The sequence below is a fragment of the Thamnophis sirtalis genome, unplaced genomic scaffold, assembly GCF_051295495.1.
Source record: "Thamnophis sirtalis isolate CommonGarterSnake01/CBP01778 unplaced genomic scaffold, rThaSir2_p1.2 scaffold_4, whole genome shotgun sequence".
Lineage (NCBI taxonomy): Eukaryota > Metazoa > Chordata > Lepidosauria > Squamata > Natricidae > Thamnophis > Thamnophis sirtalis.
In genome coordinates, this window is record NW_028261384.1 from 132,988,250 (window position 1) to 133,009,533 (window position 21,284).

General features: G+C 43.1%; 3 protein-coding genes and 1 pseudogene across 3 annotated transcripts; 1 reads left to right on the plus strand and 3 right to left on the minus strand.

The window, feature by feature from the left end:
- Window positions 1-360: 360 nt before the first annotated feature.
- On the plus strand, window positions 361-1,353 carry LOC106547684 (olfactory receptor 6J1-like). The gene has a single exon (XM_014064918.2). It carries the CDS (start codon window positions 361-363, stop codon window positions 1,351-1,353), a length of 993 nt encoding a protein of 330 aa, XP_013920393.2.
- A 4,317-nt stretch (window positions 1,354-5,670) lies between these two features.
- On the minus strand, window positions 5,671-8,938 carry LOC148046692 (olfactory receptor 6E1-like; annotated as a pseudogene).
- Window positions 8,939-12,253: 3,315 nt separating this feature from the next.
- Window positions 12,254-13,198, minus strand: LOC148046693 (olfactory receptor 6E1-like). The gene has a single exon (XM_087714890.1). It carries the CDS (start codon window positions 13,196-13,198, stop codon window positions 12,254-12,256), a length of 945 nt encoding a protein of 314 aa, XP_087571016.1.
- A 5,988-nt stretch (window positions 13,199-19,186) lies between these two features.
- On the minus strand, window positions 19,187-20,131 carry LOC148046694 (olfactory receptor 6E1-like). Its single transcript, XM_087714891.1, has one exon. The coding sequence runs from the start codon at window positions 20,129-20,131 to the stop codon at window positions 19,187-19,189; it is 945 nt and encodes a 314-aa protein (XP_087571017.1).
- Window positions 20,132-21,284: the final 1,153 nt, after the last annotated feature.

Sequence of the window (21,284 nt, forward strand, 5' to 3'; positions counted from 1 at the left end):
ACACTCGGGTCTGGGTTTAACAAGCCACAATTCCTGGGTCCAGTCAAGTTAATTTCTTCAGCGAACGAAACTGCTGAGGCTTGAGGAGTTGAGTCATACCACGTGATTTGGCGTCTTCTGGACTCCCACAAGATATTTTGATTACAAGTTTGGGAGATGAAGGTTTGGCAGTTTCGGAGAGCACAGCTTTTTTCTAGGACCATCGTGGCACCACAGGTGGCAATTAACAAGAGGGATGGGGCAAGAAAGTAAGACACACTTGAAGTGTCAAACTAGGAGAGGCATGTATGTTTTTTGGCTAAGCGAAAGTCTCATTTTTGGCAGTCAACCCTTCTTCTTCTTGTCTTTGTGAGATTAGAAATGGGGAACCACACCAGTTATGAAGAATTCATCCTCTTGGGCTTTCGGACCGGGAGAAAAGCAGAGATATTCTTGGCAACAGTACTGATGGTGGTGTATACATCGACAATATTTGGTAACTTGACTATTCTGTTCATTACTATTTCCGATAGTTCTCTCCATACGCCAATGTATTTCTTTCTCGGCAACCTGTCTGTCCTAGACCTTTTCTTTTCGACTGTAACTGCTCCCAGTTTGTTGAGGAATCTCCTCTCTGGGATCAAGACCATCTCCTTTGTTAGCTGCATGGCCCAATCCTATTTCTACTTCTTCCTGGGCACAGTGGAATACTTTCTCTTGACGTCGATGTCCTATGATCGCTATGTGGCCATCTGTAACCCATTACATTATCCGGTCATCATGAATGGCTGTTTTTGCATCAAAATGGTGGTGGCTTGTTGGCTGGCTGGCTTTGCCTTTGTCCTCTATCCAACCATCATGGTCACCAGGTTCTCCTACTGCCGCTCCAATGTCATCGATCACTTCTTCTGTGACAGTGAACCTCTGCTGGAGTTATCTTGTACAGATACCAGCTCGGTACAAATCGTCCTCTTTGTGTTATCCTCCGTTGTTATTCTTTGTTCGTTGAACCTGACCCTGGTCTCTTACATTTACATTGCCTCTGCTATTTTGGTTATACCCACGGACTCCGGGAGGAAGAAGGCCTTCAACACGTGTGTGTCTCATCTCACTTTGTTCCTGATGGCTTCAAGTGTCTCCATCTTACTGTACGTGATCCCACCTAAGCCGTCGACTTTAGGGGCTCGCAAAATCCCGGCATTACTCAGTAGCATCCTCAACCCATTCCTGAGTCCTTTTGTCTACACCCTGAGGAACAATCTGGTGAAAACAATCCTGCGAAAGCTGTTTGATCAGGCCCAAACCTTCACGGTTCAGAAGGCAGAGAAATTCTTCATCATTCTGGTCAGGTTTGTAGGGAAAGGCAGAATTTAAAAGAGTCTCTCTCTCTCCCCTGCCCCCCCAGTCTGAATATGGAAGCCGTGTTCCAGAACATTCCTAGAAATGAGCCTGGGAAGGAAAACCAACCCTTCTACATTGTATTCTATTTAAATGCTAATGTCATTAAAATAGTCAAACGAGTTTGAGACGATGATTTTGCGTTTATTTAATAGGCTTTTGCCATTTCGAGATTTATTCTTTCTTTCCATAGTATCCTCATACTTTCTGTGATTGCAACATTACATATTATCTAGATGTTTTTCTTTAAAACTATGCAAAATGAGAATATATCAGTTGCGCCCCTTTCTGTATCGGGATGCTCTGTGCACAGTCACTCATGCCCTCATCCTTTCTCGCCTGGACTACTATAACGCTCTCTACATGGGGCTGCCCTTGAAGAATACTTGGAGGCTTCAACTGGTCCAGAATGCAGTTGCGCGGGTGATCATGGGGGTACCTAGGTGCTCCCATGTTACACCCCTTTTAGGTGGCCTGCACTGGTTGTTGGTTGTCTTCCAGGTGCGATTCAAGGTACTAATTGTGACCTTTAAAGCATTCCATGGCTTAGGCCCAGGATACCTGTGAGACCACCTACTGCCACCAGTAGCCTCCCACCGTCCAGTGCGATCCCACAGAGTGGCCTTCTCAAGGTGCCGTCAGCCAGACAGTGTCGGCTAGCAACCCTCAGGGGGAGAGCCTTCTCTGTGGGAGCACCTTCCCTCTGGAATGAGCTGCCCTCAGAGCTTCGCATAATCCCCGACCTCTGGTCCTTCCGACGTGCCCTAAAAAGTTGGCTTTTCCAGCAAGCCAGCCTGGCCTGAATAGAATAAAATATAGGATTAATTTGGTTGTTAATTTTAATTTAATTCTTAAATTTTTATTGTAAATATCAATTGGGTTTTTTTGGGGATACTTTATTTAATGTCCCTTTCAATTTCTGTATGTGTTTTCTTTTATGTTGTACGCCACCCTGAGTCCTTGGGAGAAGGGCAGTATATAAATTGAATAAACCAACCAAACCAAACCATAAACCATATCTGCTGGGGGAAAAAACTCTGTATTGGTGACACGAAAGGCATCTGGTCAGTAAGCACACAAAACTCTGTATTGGCGACACGAAAGGCATCCGGTCAGTAAGCACAGAGCTCCATTCAGCTGCCCATTCAGTTGCCCAGACTCCACCCCACAAGGATTAATGGGGTCATTAAAAGAAAATGATTTTTTTAAAAAAACAAACAAACAAGTGAATACAGATAGTCCTTGACTTACAACAGTTCATTTAGGGACCAAAATTACAACAGCACAGGAAATAGTGACTTACGACCATTTTTCACCCTACAAGGCCTGTGGGCCAGATCCAGCTTAAATATGGCCTGCAGGGCCCTCCTGTAAACAGTGAAGGACCAGCCCATGGTACTTCTGCCAGCAAAAATGGAGCTTGGGAGGGCACCCTCCTTCAGCTCCGTTTTCACTGGCCGAGGGCTGCAGGAGGCCGTCGCAGACAAAAACGGAGCTCGGGAGCCCATTTTTGATGGCAGAGCACCTGGGCCACCACCAACATGAATAAGTGGCCACACCCATCCTGGCCACACACCCCAAGGTCAAACACAATCCTGATGTGCACCACAATGAAATCGAGTTTGACACCCCTAAGTCCTAAGTCTACCAATATTGTCCATGTCATGATATCCCACTGTTAGGAGAATGGAACGTCAAGTTTTGGAACTGTAAATATATTGAAATGTTGTTTTTTTCCCCTTAAAAACAGGATAAGCCAACTTTTGTTAGAAAAAGTCAGTGAGCTAAATCAATCATCAATAATCTCTGCCTTCTATGTTCTTTAGTGCAAGACGGCTTCTCACACCATGCTACACACATGAAACTCACAATAATATGAGGACCCAAGTTGTTGGAGAGGGCAATAAGCTGACTCTGTAAACCGCTTAGAGAGAGCTGTAAAGCTCTGTCAGCAGTATATAAGTCTAAGCGCTATTGCTATTTCAGAGAAACAACGGGTAAAGTGAGACATTTGTTAAGTGAGCTTTGCCTCTTTTACGACCTTCCCTGCCATAGTGTTAAGTGAATCACTGCAGATATTAAGTGAATAACAAGGTTGCTAAGTGAATCTGTCTTCCCCATTGCCTTTGCTTGTCAGAAGGTCGCAAAAGGGATCACATGACCCCAGCAACCATCATAAATATGAACCCGTTGCCAAGCATCTGAACATGTGACTATGGGGATGCTGCAATAGTCCTAAGGGTGAAAAACGGTCGTAAGTCACTACTCTGGGACATCTGCTCGGTGATAAAGGTCGGTAATTTGTGAATTACCTTGAAAGACTGTGGGAGAGGAGAGACTTTGCTGGAGAGGAATTCATGGTAAATTAAATAAAAGAAGTTTATTGGTATGAGGACTCGGCTTCATGCTGCTGGGGAAACCTAGGTCAGAAGAGGATGATGTTAATCACAGTAAGGAAGCCAATGCAAAGTCTTTCCGATCCTTGGGAACGAATGCCTGGTAACGTTAACATGTGTTGAAAAACATGTGTACTGTGTAGAGTGATGAAGCAAAGGATCCCACAAGATGGATGGCATGGCAAAGAAGACCCGCCTCCTGGGACTTGCCAAATGTAATTTCCTGGGAAATGGGTGCCACAACATACCTTCTCCTGACCTGATGGCCTGCACAAAGGTAATTTGAGAGAGATGGACCATCACATAGCCCATCCCTCTTTTTCAGTGCTATTGTCAAGACTGACACACACTTTCACCTACATTATGGTTCGCTTGAAGTCTGTCAATGAAAGGGAGTGGGGTGGAATAGAAACAAGGGTGGGGGTAATGGCTTCCAAGTATCACTTGGTTCCCATGAGACATTGCTTCCATTTCAAGAACACACCCAGCAGATGTCCCAGAGTAGCCAGCAGGTTCCTATAACGAAATGAGCAGAAGTGATTGGTGGACGTAATGGACTATGGATGGCCCATACGGAAAGAGTGAATTAAATGTGCTTGCTTTTCAGTAGGAAATCCAAAGCTGGTTTTGCTTCTTCTGTGCCAATGATAACATTTATTCTCTTGGTGTCAGGGTTCCAAGTAACACCCCCAACAAAAGAAGACTCTGAAGCCATTGATTCCTCAAAGTGTCATTTTATTAGAGATGTCATATTGGTACATCTGACGGCTGTGACCAGGCTGTGACCAGGGGGGCATTCGCCCAGGTTCGCCTGGTGCGCCAGTTGCGACCCTATCTGAATCGGGAGGCTCTCACAACAGTCACTCGGGCCCTTGTAACCTCTAGGCTGGAATACTGCAATGTGCTCTACATGGGGCTGCCCTTGAAGAGCATCCGGCGACTTCAGCTAGTCCAGAACGCGGCCGCACGAGTGATTGTGGGTGCACCTCGGTTCACCCACATAACACCTATCCTCCGCGAGCTGCGCTGGCTACCTGTCAATCTCCGGATGCGCTTCAAGGTGCTACTAGTCACCCATAAAGCCCTGCATGGTAGTGGATCTGCGTACTTGAGAGACCGCCTTCTGCCAATTACCTCCCTGCGACCAATTAGATCTCATAGATTGGGCCTCCTCCGAACTCCATCGGCCAGCCAGTGTCGGCTGGCAACTACAAGGAGGAGGGCCTTCTCAGTAGTAGCCCCGACCCTTTGGAACGAGCTCCCCGTGGAGATTCGCACCCTCACCACCGTCCAGGCCTTCCGCACAGCCCTTAAGAACTGGCTAGCCCGTCAGGCCTGGGGACAAAGATAGCCGCCCCTCCCGAATGATGAATGAATGTTGCTTATTATTTTTACTATATGTGTCTACGTCATTGTCTGTATTCCCCTTCCTGATTTTATGTGAGCCGCCCTGAGTCCCCTCAGGGAAAAGGGCGGCCTACAAATGTTAATAAACATTCAAACAAACATTCAAACATTCAAACATCTGGGAAAACCCAAATCTGAGAGTTCTGGGTTTTCTGCACCCAAAAGAGAGTCAAAGATCCATCCATGGCACCCACAAGTCCATCACATGGCCCAATCAACTCACCGTCCGAACTGGAGGCAACCTCCAGCCACTCCCATCCAGGTGCAGGCTGAGTGTCCCTGATTCCTAGAGAAATGAATGTTGTTATGGTTAATCCTTCACCGGCTCCTCATAAGTACCCCTCCTATTTTCCCAGGCACTAAAGGTGGCAGCCCTGAAGCTCCAAAGAAAAAGATGGCATCCAGGGCTGACACGTGGTAACATAATGTCCCAGGAGTTTCTTTTTCTGGATTAACCAACTGGGCCATAGATAGGTATATTCATAGCCAATCATCTCAATTTCTTGCAAAACCCAACCCATTGTCTCAGTTCAGCCCTCAAAGCATCCTCCACCTGTTTGTTCCTCAAACAGAATATGATGGGGACCAGAAAAGGAATCACAACAGTACTCAGAAGAGTCATCATTTTGTTGAAGATGAATTTGCTGGTGTCTTTTGGCTTCATGTACAGGAAAATCCAAGTAGTGTAAGCGATGGTGACCACCATCATGTGGGAAGCACAAGTGGAGAAGGTCTTCTTCCTCCTTGTCACCGATGGAATGCACAGAATGGTGGAAATGATTTTGATGTAAGAGACAATGTTGACACTTAAGGTCCCAAGCAGGGTGAATACGACAACCACAAAATAAATGATTCCTATGAAGCGGCTGTCAGAACAGGTTAGTTTCATTAAGGGTCCATTGTCACAAAAGAAATGATTCATGACGTTAGGGCCACAAAACGGCATTAGAAATAAAGGAATGGATGGAGCTAGAATTAGTGATATTCCCCCAGCCCAGCAACAAATGACCAACAATGAGCAGATTTGGGTATTCATGATGGTTGGGTAGTGAAGAGGGTTACAGATGGCTATGTATCGATCAACAGACATTATGGTCACCAAGAGGAACTCAGTGGTGCCAAAGGCAAAATTAAGAAATAACTGTGTGAAACAACCAGTAACAGAGATGCGCCAAGGTGGTGCAGTGGTTAAATGCAGCACTGCAGGCTACTTCAGCTGACAGCAGTTCCGCAGTTTGGCTGTTCAAATCTCACCGGCTCAGGGTTGACTCAGCCTTCCATCCTTCCGAGGTTGGTAAAATGAGGACCCAGACTGTGGGGGCAATATGCTGACTCTGTAAACCGCTTAGAGAGGGCGTAAAGCTCTATGAAGTGGTATATAAGTCTAACTGCTATTGCTATTGCTACTCCTAGTGGCTATGTTGACCAGTGCTTTGGGAATTACTGTAGTTGGCGATCCTATGTTGCCAATGCCACATGTCGGAGGAAGAAATACATTGGGGTATAGAGTTGAGCATTCAGCAGTGTGATGATAATAATCAACATGTTTCATATTAATGTCAATGTCCTCCATCTTCACTGAAAGTTCGTACTGCCCAAGGTTGGGTCAGAACCAGTGACGTGTGGTGACGGTTACCGTTGGTGAGGCAAGACTGCAGCAGTGGCGAGAAGCAACGTCCCCGGCACTGTGTCCGACAGGCATCTCGCATTTATGGCGGACATAAATGCGAGACGCCTGTTGGACACAGTGGTGGGGTGTTGCTTCTCGCTGCCGTCACGCTCCACTGCCTTGCCCCCCACCTCCTCCGATGAATAATCCTGCTGGACTCACCGCTCTTCTCCTCCTCCTCCTCCTCGTCCCCGCTCGGTGCTGGGCTGGCTGCAGGCCGGGGCATCGGGATTGTTTGTCGGAGGAGGCGGGTGGCAAGGCGGTGGAGCGCGACGGTGGCGAGAAGCATCTCAGATGGAGCCGGGACACCCGGAAGGCAAGCCGGCACTTTGGCATGCCTTTAAGTGCCGGCTTGCCTTCCGGATGTCCCGGCTCCATCTGAGATGCTTCTTGTCGCCGTCGCCCCCCGCCTCCTCTGACAAACAATCCTGCTGCTCCAGCCTGCAGCCAGCCCACCAACCCCCGCCCAACCTGCTCCCTGCCTGGACTCACCGCTCTCCTCCTCCTCCCCACTTGATGCTGGGCTTTAAAGGGGCCTCCCTCCCCAGCCAGCCAGCCCACGCAGCCAATTCCTTCCCCCACCACCACTGTGTCCAACAGGCCAGGTGTCTCGTGTTTATGGTGGACATAAATGCAAGATGCCTGGCCTGTTGAAACACAGCGGTGAGAACGTCCCTGCCACTTCCGTGCTCCGCCGCCTCGCCCCCCTGCCTCCTCCGACCCCACCGCTGTGAAGAAAGAAAAAAACACACACAAACCTCAAAATAAAAAAAATATTTTTTTATTAAATTACAAATTACAAATTAAATTACAATAAATTTGAATTCCCCTCCCTCCGTCCGATCCACCTTTTCCAGCTGTGGAAACTCTCTCAACTCTCCTCTTGTCCACCCAACGTAAGCGTGCTCAACGTAAGCGTGCTCTTAAGGCATGATTCGCTGCTCCCCGATCAGGAGGCGGGAGAATTAGTGCCTCTTTTGCAGATGAAAGTGTTCGCTTGTTAATTCCTCCTTAACTTTTAAAAGGCGAACAATTCCTTAGGCAAAAGAGGCCCCGAGTTCTCTGGCCTCCTCCCATAGTTAACACTGAGAGCAGACACCAAGCCACTGTGACTTTGAATCTGGTAGCAACTACCCTGGCTTTAATTATTTAAAAAATATTATTTAAAATTCTTCCTTTCCCCCAGGAGACTGGTGAGGCCCCACCTCCCCTGACTGTAGTGACTGCACGTCCCTGGTCAGAACTGGGATTCAGTACCCCTGACAGCTTCCCAGGTTTCACCGACAAATGCGTGATAGACATGTGCACCGACAAAACCGCGCTGACACAACTACGCCGTCAAAATTGCTAATTGATTTTCGACAATAGCGCGCCGACAAATGCATGTCGACAAAATCGTGCATACGTACGTTATAACCCTAACCCTAACCCTAATTTTTTTATTTTATTGTCATCGCGCTTTTGTCGCGAATTTGTGGGCACGATTTTGACGTTGCGGTTTTGTCGGCGCGCATATGTCTATCACGCATTTGTCGGGTCACGCTTCCCAGCTTGGGATGCTGATAATTTAATCTTAAGGGAGAATTGGGATAATGTCAGCGTTCCAAATATCATGCAGGATTAAATCAGAGTCCAAGGCAAAGTCATCCTTAAAGTTCCAATTTAATAAAACAGACATGTTGGCATCATGCTATGAAATCCCAATTCTAAAACTTCCTGGGATTCCACCCAGTTTAAAGTTCATGATCTTGTCCCCACACCCACAAATCCATCACATGGTCCAATCCTCTTCTTCCTCACTAGGACTCCACCCAGCTTCTTCCGGTCAGGTGCAAAGGTGCGGAGACAAAGAATAACCTTGAGCTTCTAGAAAGGAATTTTTTATTTTGAAAACAACACATTCTACCCCTTGCTATCCCCCCCCCCTCGTAATGAGAGTGTGGCAGGCTAAAGATTCTTAAATCTTTGTGGCAGGCCTGACAGTCAAGAGGTAAATCCCAAGCAGGAGGAGAAAACGGTCAACCTCAACGCGAGGCTCATCAGTCAGCCCCAACAATATGAATTCCTTTATTGTGGTCCTATTTGCCATTCATTCATTCCTAAAAATAAAGTGAATAAATTAATCTCTAGATCTTCATTCTTCTTTTAATTGCATGTTTCAAACGGGCATCATTTCCTAATTCACTCACTGTATTAAAAACAAATAGCAGCTGACTTTAGATCACCATTTGTCGGCTGTGACCAGGGGGGGTCGTTGCCCAGGTCCGCCTGGTTCACCAATTGCGACCCTATCTGGACCGGGAGGCACTTCAGATAGTCACTCACACCCTCGTTACCTCAAGACTGGATTACTGTAATGCGCTGTACATGGGGCTGCCCTTGAAAAGTGTTCGAAGACTTCAGCTAGTCCAGAATGCAGCCGCGCGAGCAATTGTGGGTGTACCTAGGTACACCCACGTTACACCTATCCTCCGCGAGCTGCACTGGCTGCCCATCGGTCTCCAGACTCGCTTCAAGGTGCTAGTCATTACTTATAAATCCCTGCATGGCATCAGACCTGGGTACCTGAGAGACCGCCTCCTGCCAATTACCTCCCAAAGACCGATTCGATCACACAGGCTCGGCCTTCTCCAGGTTCCATCTGCCAGCCAATATTGGCTGGCGACCCCCCAGGGGAGAGCCTTCTCTGTTGCTGCTCCAGCCCTCTGGAACAAGCTCCCCATTGAGATCCGGACCCTTACTACCCTTCCGGCCTTCCGTAAAGCTACTAAGTCCTGGCTGTTCCGGCAGGCTGGGAGCTGTTGAAGTATCCATCCCCACTTCAATTGTGACTGTTGTGTATTTTAATATTGTTTGTATTGTCTTATTTATCCCCTCCCCTGTTTTATTGTGAGCCACTCGGAGTCCTTCAGGAGTGGGTGGCAATGTTCCCTCTAATTTTTTTTCAGTGTGTGTGGAAAAGTATAGTGTTTGAGCAGCACATTTTCATGCTTGAGCACCTGAATTTTTTTTAGCCATAATTGCCATCAGAGCAGATGTTGGGAGGGGGGCAAGGAGGAAAGGGGGCCCCTCCCTCTCCCACAGACCCCCAGGAAGGGAGGGAGGGGAGGGGGAGGGAAAGGAAAGAAAATGGGAAACAAGAAAAGGAAAGGAAAAAGGAAAGGAAATAGAAAAGAAGGAAAGGAAAAAGGAAAGGAAATGGGAAAGAAGGAAAGGAAAAAGGAAAGGAAATGGGAAAGAAGAAAGGAAAGGAAATGGGAAAGAAGGAAAGGAAAAAGGAAAGGAAATGGGAAAGAAGAAAGGAAAAAGGAAAGGAGAAAGGAAAGGAAAAGAGAAAGGAAATAGAAAAGAAGGAAAGGAAAAAGGAAAGGAAATGGGAAAGAAGAAAGGAAAAGAAAAGAGAAAGGAAAGGAAAAAGGAAAGGAAATGGAAAAGAAGGAAAGGAAAAAGAAAAGAAGGAAAGGAAAAGAGAAAGGAAAGGAAAAAGGAAAGGAGAAAGAAAAGGAAAAGAAGGAAAGGCAAAGAGAAAGGAAAGGAAAAAGAAAAGATGTTAGAAGAAGGACAGAAAGGAAAAGGAAAGAGTGGAAAGGATTGGTACTGCTCAAAAATCAAGTCACAAGATCCTGTGGACCCCTTTGGCTCAGGCAGTCCAATCCCACGCTGCTTCCCTCTCTCCCCAAAGCAAAGGGATCGCAGAAAAAATGCTGAGCCCAGAACGGGGCTTCAGACGAGGCAATGCCTGAGAAACCCCAGATGTGCAGAGAAACGCAGGCTACAACCAGCGAATCCTGTTTTCCCAGGAACTGATGAAGCCCCAGAGGACCAATGGGAATTCTCCCTTCTGCAGCGTCATCGATCTCCGGGCAGAGTCTTCCTTGATTTCACCAATCAGAAATCAGAGTTCAGAAGGGAGGGAAGGGGGATATTTTCAGTCACATTTGAAGGCATTAAAAAACACTGCGCTGCACTTTGAAACTTGTATGTTAGAGAATATGCTGTTTAGAGAATATGCTGATTCTCTAAACTGCTTAGAGAGGGATGTTAAAACACTATGAAACCCTTTGTAAATCAAAGTGCTATTGCTATTGAGATTCCCCTAACCTTTTATCATCTAATTCTCCATTTCTGAACTGTCTCTAGTAATCAAACAGGAAATTTTTTTTGATGTTTTCATTTACACAATGTAAGCTCATTAAAGAAATCTAGCAAAAATGTTTCCTAAGGGAACAACCATGATCATTCAAATAGTAGAATAAAAGACCTAGAATAGAATGGCAGAGATGGAAGGGACCTTGGAGGTTTTCTAGTCCAACCTCCTGCTCAAGCAGAAAAACCAATATCATTTCAGAGAAATAGTTGTCCAATCTCTTCTGAAAAACCTCCAGTGTTAGAGCACCCACAACTTCTGGAGGCAAGCTGTTCCACTGATCCGCTGTCAGGAAATTTCTCTGTAGTTCTAAGTTACTTCTCTCCTTGATTAGTTTCCATCCGTTGCTTCTCATCCAAGTATTCCATACATCAACCAAGACTGAATCTTTTATTATAATTCCACCCAAAGGACCTACTAATAAATCATACTTGGACACAATTACCAGAGGGTAGCTTTATGTTCTGCTTCAAAAGGTGGTAAGAGCTTTGAGGAAGTCTTAGGTGAAGCTCTCATGTCTCCTATGCCAAACAGTGTACAACCAGATGTGTTTTGTAAATTCACAACTAGGAGAGGGTGGCAATTGTCTTTTTCCATTATTCTTCACTAGCACTCAACTGTTCAGGGATTCTGCCTTTGATGTCAATCAGATGTTTCCATCCCTGATTACTCCATCCTCTATTCATTCACCTTTAAAGCCTCACATGGCTTAGGACCCGGATACCTGCGGAACCGTCTTCTGCCACATACTTCCCAATGACCGATTAGATCTCACAGGGAGGGTCTGCTCCGGGTGCTGTCAGCCAGACAATGTCGGCTGGCAACTACCCGGGGGAGGGCCTTCTCTGTTGCTGCTCCGACCCTCTGGAATAAACTGCCCCCAGAGATCCAGACCCTGCCCACTCTCATGGCCTTCCATAACTCTTAAGACCTGGCTATTCCGGCAGGCCCCGAGTTGTTGAACTCATGTTTGAGTTCCAGCCCCGATTAGATTGGGTGTATGTTGTGATCTTTTTTATTATACTTTTCTGTGTTTTTTAACTTCTATTTTAATTGCATTGTTGTAAGCCGCCCGGAGTCCTCCGGGATTGGGCGGCCTATAAATTTATTAAACATTCAAACTTTCATTCTCAAGTCCTCTTCAAAGAGCATCTAAGTGGGTGATTATTACATCTGAAGGCAGCATATGCTATAGCTTAACAATGCATTCTAAGACATTGAATCTGAAAATCAACTTAGCGCCACACCAATAGCAAATCATCTCAATTTCTTGCAATACCCAACCCATTGTCTCAATTCAGACTTCAAAGCATCTTGCACCTGTCTGTTCCTCAAACAGTATATGATTGGGATTAGAAGAGGAACCATAACAGTGTTCAGAAGAGCCACCATTTTGTTGTAATCCAATCCAATGGTGCCTTTCGGCTTGATGTACATGAAAATACAACTGCTGTAAGCGAGGGTGACCACGGTCAAGTGAGAAACACAGGTGGAGAAGGTCTTCTTCCTCCCTGTGGTGGATGGGATGCGGAGAATGGTGGAAACGATTTTGACGTAAGAGACAATGTTGACACTTAAAGTCCCAAGGAGAGAGAATAGGGCAATAAAAAAACTAATCATCTCTAGGAAACTGGTGTCAACACATACCAGTTTCATTAAGGGCCCACTGTCACAAAAGAAATGATTCATGACATTTGGACCACAAAACGGCATCAGAAAAAAATGAATGGATGAAGGTAGAATAAGTGATATTCCCCCAGCCAAGCAACAAATGACCAACATCAAGCAAATTTGGGTATTCATGATGGTTGGGTAGTGAAGAGGGTTACAGATGGCTATGTATCGATCAACGGACATTATGGCCCCTAAAAGGAACTCAGTAGTACCAAGGGCCAAATACAGAAATGTCTGTACGAAGCAACCAACTAAAGAGATGCTCTTACTCCCAGTAGCTATGTTGACTAGTGCTTTGGGAATTACAGTACTCGTATACAAAATATCTACCCATGCCAAATATCGGAGGAAAAAATACATTGGGCTACAGAGCTGAACATTCACCTGTGTGATAATAATAATCAACATGTTTCCTATTAAAGTCGAAAGATAAATTCCAAACAGCAGGATAAAAAGGCTAACCTCAATGGGAAAATTGTCAGTCAGCCCCAACAATATGAATTCACTCACTGCGGTCCTATTTGTCATCAGTCCATTCCTAAAAATAGTGTCAACGTTTTAATTTTCCAATCTCCTTTCTTTTTTTAACTGCATGTTTCAAATGAGCATCAGCTTATCCGTTTCCATTCTTTGCATTACTAACAAAGATAAGTTAAAACCTGATGGTTTGAATCAAAGCAAGATTCTTCTAACATGTTATTCTAAGAACTCCATATCCTTATCGTCGAATTCCAGGTGTGGTTAATTTAAGTTGGAGTTAGATGGGATCTCTCTATGTTTCAATTTGTCAAAAACAATTCATCCTTTTGGACACGCAAAGATCTGTCTTGGGATGATGCTTTTTTGGGGAGGGGTGTTATTTCACCTTTGTTCTGTTTTCTCCAGTCTGTTTTTCTGAGATGGTTCCAAATTCTCTTTTGATTCCTTTACCTAAAACCAATGTGAATAGATGAATGTGAGCAAACCCAATGTGAATTGACAAAGATGAGTGTGTGTGTGTGTGTGTTTCTGTGTGTGTGTGTGTGTGTGTGTGTGTGTGTGTGTGTGTGTGTGTGTGAGTAAAAGCGAAAATATATGAAGAACAGTTGCAGGAATTGGGTATATCTAGCATAATGAAAAGGAGGTCTAGGCTGGAACATTCTACCATACGTGGTGGGCATGCTCCATCACAAGGAAATATTGGTGTAAAATTCAGAAATGGCTGGAAGAAATTACAGCGCAAAAGATAGAATTGAATCTTGAATCGTTCTTATTAGGAATATTAGACCTGAAAATGGACAAAAAAATTCAATACATAATACTATACATACTCACTGCAGCTAAAATCACCTTCGCACAAAACTGGAAACAAATCAATATACCCGCAGGTGAAACAATAATTAGAAAGGTACTTGAATGTGCAGAGATGGACAAAATGACCATGGAACTGAAAGAAAAAAGAAGAATCGGATTTCGATAAAATATGGAGTAGAATTTATAAGTGGCTAGAAAACTGAAGCCAAAACTGGAAATAGAAGTGTTTGTTTGTGTTTTTCCCCCCTAAACTAGTATTGAATAAAAATAAAACCAAATCTACTAATTACTATTAAAATATTGAGCACAATGCAAATATAATGGTGATATAAACAATATTATTACAAGGATTACTAAAATAGTTATTACGCTATTACAGAAGTTAAAATCAAATACAAATACAATAGCAGAGTTGGAAGGGATCTTGGATGTCTTCTAGTCCAATCCCATGCCTAGGCAGGAAATCAGTTTCAGACAAATGGCTATTCAACATCTTCTTAAAAACTTCCAGTGTTGGGGCATTCATAACTTCTGGAGGCAAGCTGTTCCACTGATTAATTGTTCTAACTGTCAGGCTATTTCTCATTAATTGCTTCTCCCCTTGATCAGTTACCACCCATTGCTTCTTGTCCAGCCTTCAGATGCTTTGGAGAATCGGGTGACTTCCCACTTCTTTGCAACAGCCCCTCAGATATTGGAACACTGCTATCATGCCTCCCCCAGTCCTTCTTTTCACTGAACTAGAAACCATGAGTGGCATTGCAACCACTTATTGTGTGGCTTATGTGTAGCATGAAGTAGGCATTCATGGTTTGCAAATCATCATTTTTGAGTAGTATCATGTGCAACTTTCATCACTTGTGTCTTAATTTAAGAACAATAAAGGCATTTGAAGTTGGGTTCACTAAGTTATCTTGTATATTCCTATGTTAATATTAGAACTGGATATAATTTATATTTGCTTCCAAAGCAGTCCCAAGCATTACAAATCAGAAATTTCCTGACTTAATCTTCTTTTGAACTCCGAAATCCGTTTCTTAGTTTTACAAAGTAATATTTCAGCTCACCACTCTTGAGAATTACAAACTTTCAAAAATGCAGAAAACACCAACCCCCTTTCAAACTGCACTAAAAAAAATATGCACACTTTTTTCAAGATCCTTCTGGCATTCGTCATCTCAATCACCCTGATAAAATCAATATTCTAGATCAGTGTTTTTCAACCACTGTGCCGCGGCACACTAGTGTGCCGTGACATAGTGTAAGGTATGCCGTGGGAAAATTACTTTATATATAGTCAATATAGGCACAGAGTTGAATTTTTTAAACATTTTCTAATGGTGGTGTGCCTCGTGATTTTTTTCATGAAAAAAGTGTGCCTTTGCACAAAAAAGGTTGAAAAACACTGTTCTAGATTATCATTTTAATGCAGTTACAAAACAGAAGCAAAGCAAAAATATCCAACGTTCACTAGCTAATAAATTATTGGTTAGATATAGTATCTTCACCACTTGGAATCATATCAATCATCGTTGTTGTATCTGCATAATTTTTGTAACCCCTATGCCTTTTTGAATGTAGTAAGAATCATTTTCTAGATTATTAAACTATGCATATTTTGCTTATAAATCAGAAGCAAAGAAAATGTATACTTAAAATATTACCCCTTAATTCATTGTTTTTTGGGGTCCATTTTCAGGGCTCTTGAGAAATTGCCTTGTCTTCTTGGTTCACATTTGGATTCCTTTCTAATTTGTCTGTCTTTTTCTTCTGTAGCTTTTTATGGCAATGAAGATAGAGGCCATCTCTCATTAAGTATTAGATTTGGTTATTGTTTTGAAGTCCATGGTGCATGAGGTATTCAAGATTAGCTAATGCAATTCCTCAGGGACTCAGGGGAAAAAAGTATTATGCTAATTAGTCAATACTAATGTTGGATGGTTTTAAATTAATATTATCCTTAGTATTTATTTGAGAGCTATGTTTCGTGGGATTTGATTGCTAATCACACAGTTTAACGCAACCCATCAAAATCCTAGTCACCCCAAGGCATTTTGCAATGATTTCCAAGGGATGAGCACATCTGTCCCCACTTCAATTGAAGACTGATTTGATGATCCATTCAATTCAAATCAAATAATACAAATCAGTCCTCTCTCAATCCCTTTGGAGTAGAAAATTAGAAATACAATTTTTGCAAAACTCATTGAAAATGGTGAAAATTGATTTGACTGTGTCTACTTCCACTGGCCAATGTTAATAAAACCGACTCTGGGACAGTGGATTCAGACAGAAGATGCCTGAGGAAGAATTGCAGAGCATCACAGAACCGAATGAGAACTTGGAAGTCAGTATCTATTTTTGCTCTGGACTCATATTTCTTTTATCTAAGTGTAGTTTTGCTTGAATTTTAATTCATTCAAGAATAGCCCCCTTCTTTCAATCTTTCCTTGATATTTGGATACCAAATTGTTGTGGCCCAGCAGGAGCCATTGGAGCCACCAACAGATTCAGATAGCGAGGGACCCTATGAGTTGACTCTAGAAGATCTGTAGGACTCTGGGCAGGGTTCAGACTCCGAGCAGGGACCAGAGAGGCTGGTTGGCCACTAGGAGGCGCCAGAGGCATGGAGCAGTGATGACGATCAAAGGGAGTCTGTCCTGACGTCAGGCACTGGAGCAGTGGTGAAGATCGAAGGGAGTCTTCAAGATTATTACTCTTACCAATATTTCTAAATAATAATTACAGTTAAATGAAAATGGATATATAATAATGCTTGAGTTAATATGAGTTATGTTGGTTGACTGTGGAGGAGATGTACCAAAACTTATCTGTAATTGATTGATACATTTTCTGCAGAAGTAAAGAAAGATGCTGTACCCGTTTTAAGCTAAAATTAAAAAACACTTATTAAAAAAAAAAAAAGATCGAAGGGAGTCTGTCCCTGACGTCAGGCACTGGAGCAGTGGTAAAGATCGAAGGGAGTTTGTCCCTACACTCGGCAGAGGGGGACGGAGGAGCCAAGGCAGCAATTACGGAGACTGACTCATAGGAGATAATCAGGCCCAGGTAGTTGTGGTTTGGTTCCTCCCAAGAGAGTATATAAGAAGAGACTTTGGGAGGAGACCTTTTGCAGGACACAACCGTTATACTAGGCTGGAGAAACTCTTGTGTTTATCTCTTCTCTGTGGGAGTCTGGGTTGCTGCCAATGTCTTGTCTGTGAGTAATTACTGTGAATAAAGCATGGCTAACAATAAGCTTGTGTTGGTGTGACTCACCAGACGGAGGGGTGTGTGTGAACACCAAATGGGGTATAAAAATGAGAACTATGAAAAATGAGATCTTCAGAGGTGGGCCGCACATACTTTAAAACCAATTCACTGAAAACTTAAACTCGTACACCTACCACATTTGAGTGCAACAACTCAAACAAGGCTTTTCTGGTGGGGAAGGCTTGTTGCACAGCTGCTAGGTCCATGATTGTGAAGCCTTGGCATGCGTGGTGGCTATAGGTGGCACCTGGAGCCATATTTGCTAGCATGCAAGCCATCAGCTCTGGCATCCATGCACATGCAGGCCAGCTGATTTTCCAAAGGGTTGAGGGAGGCTGTTTCAGCCCTCACCATGTTTCAGGAGAGCCTCCGGGGGCTGGGAAGGCTGAAAAACGGTCCCAACCGGAAGTTCAGGAACACAATTTCTTGCACACTGTAAGAAAAAGGTTCACCATTGCTATGCTGGGTTAACCAAAGTTAGGAGGATGGGCGAGGTGCACTAATCAGCTGGACGGGGGTGTGGTGTGAGCACGCCGGAAAATGAGATATCTAGGACTGGATAATATTGGAGCGGGTGGGTGGGGCTAGCTGCTGCTCAGAACTTCCAGTTCAGGGAAATTAGTCTAAACTGACCGCATACCACCAGTGGAGGTCTTGCCGACCATCTTCCCACAATATGCCAAAGCAACTTTGCTTCAATTTTTGATAGGTTTTGAGAAATGAGATGCTATAACCATGAACCGGTGTGTTGGTTTCAATTGATAAACAAAATCATTACCTTAGGAACTTCTTTGATTAATTTCTGTTACATTCCGGTTTATTCCGGATTATGGAGTTATGATATTCCATAATCACAGACCGCCATTCCCCACTTCTTTTCTTCTTGTTGGCATAAAACGTCAAGAGGAATAACCATATTCACCAATAGTCACTCAATACGTGAACCAAAACAAAGTCTTTTATTGTATTGCATATGATCCACACAAAGGGCCTATTAATAAAATACATTTGGACACAAGAAACAATTAGCAGAGGGTAGCTGTATGTCATAGAACTATGAGTTATTGTGAGCAAGAGAAAGGAAAGGAGGTCTTCCCAACCTTATTCCCACAATATGCCAAGGCAACTTTGCGTGAATTCTTGGTAGGCCTTGAGAAATGAGATGCTACAATTTCAAAAGTTCATAAGCTTGTGGGTTGGTGTGAATTAACCAACAAATACCACTTTCTTAGAAGTTTGTTCTATTCATTTTATTTATTACACCAATTTGTTTCCTACCTCTTTTTGAAGTAACTATAGGAAGCTTACAAACATAAATTTCTACGTTCTCTATCCCTGGATAACAAGTTTCATGCCTTCCCGGTGGATTTTCTGTTCTATTCAGGTTTATTCTGAATCATTGGTAACATTCCATAATCACACAACTCCATTACCCACTTCCGTTTTTCTCTTTCGGATATTAACTTCAAGAGGAATTGCCACTTTCAGCAATATTGATTCCATACATCAACCAAGACTGAATCTTTAATTGTAATTCCACCCAAAGGACCTACTAATAAAACATACTTGGACACAATTAGCAGAGGGTAGCTGTATGTTCTGCTTCAGAAGATGGTAAGAGCTTTGAGGAAGCCTTAGGTGAAGCTCTCATGTCTCCTATGTCAAACTATGTAGAACCAGATGTGTTTTATAAATTCTCAACCAGGAGAAGTTGGCAGTTGTCTTTTTCCATTGTTCTTCGCTAGCAACCAAGTGTTCAGGGATTATGCCTTTGATGTCAATCAGATGTTTCCATCCCTGATTACTCCATCCTCTCTTCATTCTCAAGTCCCCTTCAAAGACCATCTCAGTGGGTGATTATTATGTCTGAAGGCAACATATGCTATAGCTTAACAATGCATTCTAGGACATTAAATCTGATATTCTACTTGGAGCAAAAGCAGTAGCAAATCATCTCAATTTCTTGAAAAACCCAACCCATTGTCTCAATTCAGCCTTCAGAGCATCTTGCACTTGTCTGTTCCTCAAACAGAGTATGATTGGGAGGAGAAGAGGAACCATAACAATATTCAGAAGAGCCACCATTTTATTGTAATCCAATCCAATGGTGCCTTTCGGTTTGATGTACATGAAAATGCAACTGCTGTAAGCGAGGGTGACCACGGTCATTTGGGAAGCACAAGTGGAGAAGGTCTTCTTCCTCCCTGTGGTGGATGGGATGCGCAGAATGGTGGAAACAATTTTGACGTAACAGACAATGTTGACACTTAAGGTCCCAAGGACAGAGAATACGGAAAGCCCAAAATGAATCATCTCTAGGAAGCTGGTGTCAACACATACCAGTTTCATTAAGGGTCCATTGTCACAAAAGAAATGATTCATGACGTTAGGACCACAAAACGGCATCAGAAATAAAGGAATGCATGCAACTAGAATGAGTGATATCCCCCCAAACCAGCAACAAATGATCAACAATGAGCAAATGTGGGTATTCATGATGGTTGGGTAGTGAAGAGGGGTACAGATGGCTATGTATCGATCAACCGACATTATGGCCCCTAAAAGGAACTCAGTGGTACCAAGGGCCAAATACAGAAATGTCTGTACGAAGCAACCAACTAAAGAGATGCTCTTACTCCCAGTAGCTATGTTGACTAGTGCTTTGGGGATTACAGCACTCATATACCCAATATCTACCCATGCCAAATATCGGAGGAAGAAATACATAGGGCTACAGAGCTGAACATTCACCTGTGTGATAATAATAATCAACATGTTTCCTATTAAAGTCGAAAGATAAATTCCAAACAGCAGGAGAAAAAGGCTAACCTCAAGGGGAAAGTTGTCAGTCAGCCCCAACAATATGAATTCACTCACTGCGGTCCTATTTGTCATCAGTCCATTCCTAAAAACAGTGTCAGCGTTTTAATTTTCCAATCTCCCTTCCTCTTTTTATTTCATGTTTCAAATGAGCATTGGCTTATCCGTTTCCATTCTTTGCATTACTAACAAAGATAAGTTAAAACCTGATAGTTTGAATCAAAGCAAGATTCTTCTAATATGTCATTCTAAGAACTCCATATCCTTATCGTCGAATTCCAGGTGTGGTTAATTTAAGTTGGAGTTAGATGGGATCTCTCTATGTTTCAATCTGTCAAAAACAATTCATCCTTGTGGGCATGCAAAGATCTGTCTTGGGAGGATGATTTCTTTGGAGGGGGGGGGTATTTCATCTTTGTTCTGTTTTCTCCAGTCTGTTTTTCTGAGATGGTTCCAAATTCTCTTTTGATTCCTTTACCTAAAACCAATGTGAATAGATGAATGTGAGCAAAACCAATGTGAATAGACATAGATGAGTGTGTGCACGTGTGTGTTTGTGTGTGTGTGTGTGTGTGTGTGTTTGTGTATGTGTGTGTGTGTGTGTGAATAAAAGCTAAAATATATGAAGAACAGTTGTAGGAATTGGGTATATCTAGCATAATGAAAAGGAGGTCTAGGCTGGAATATTCTACCATACGTGGTGGACATGTTTCATATCAAGGAAATATTGGTGTAAAATTCAGAAATGGCTGGAAGAAATTACAGCACAAAAAAATGAAACTGGAATTGCTCTTATTAGGAATATTAGACCTGAAAATGGACAAAGAAATTCAATACATAATACTACACATACTCACTGCAGTTAAAATCACCTTCACACAAAACTGGAAACAAATCAATATACCCGCAGGTGAAACATCAATTAGAAAGGTACTTGAATGTGCAGAGATGGACAAAATGACCATGGAACTAAAAGAAAGAGAAGAATCGGATTTGCATATAATATGGAATAGAATTTATAAGTGGCTAGAAAACGGAAGACAAAATTGGAAATAGAAGTCTTTGTTTGTGTTTTTCCCCCTAAACTAGTATTGAATAAAAATAAAACCAAAGCTACTAATTACTATTAAAATATTGAGCACAATGCAAATATAATGGTGGCATAAACAATATTATTACAAGGATTAGTACGATTGTTATTACGCTGTTACAGAAGTTAAAATCAAAT

Bases quoted from the DNA above. Each gene is read 5' to 3' on its own strand.
- LOC148046694 (XM_087714891.1), bottom strand. From the start codon at position 20,131: ATGACAAATAGGACCGCAGTGAGTGAATTCATATTGTTGGGGCTGACT.
- LOC148046693 (XM_087714890.1), bottom strand. From the start codon at position 13,198: ATGACAAATAGGACCGCAGTGAGTGAATTCATATTGTTGGGGCTGACT.
- LOC106547684 (XM_014064918.2), top strand. From the start codon at position 361: ATGGGGAACCACACCAGTTATGAAGAATTCATCCTCTTGGGCTTTCGG.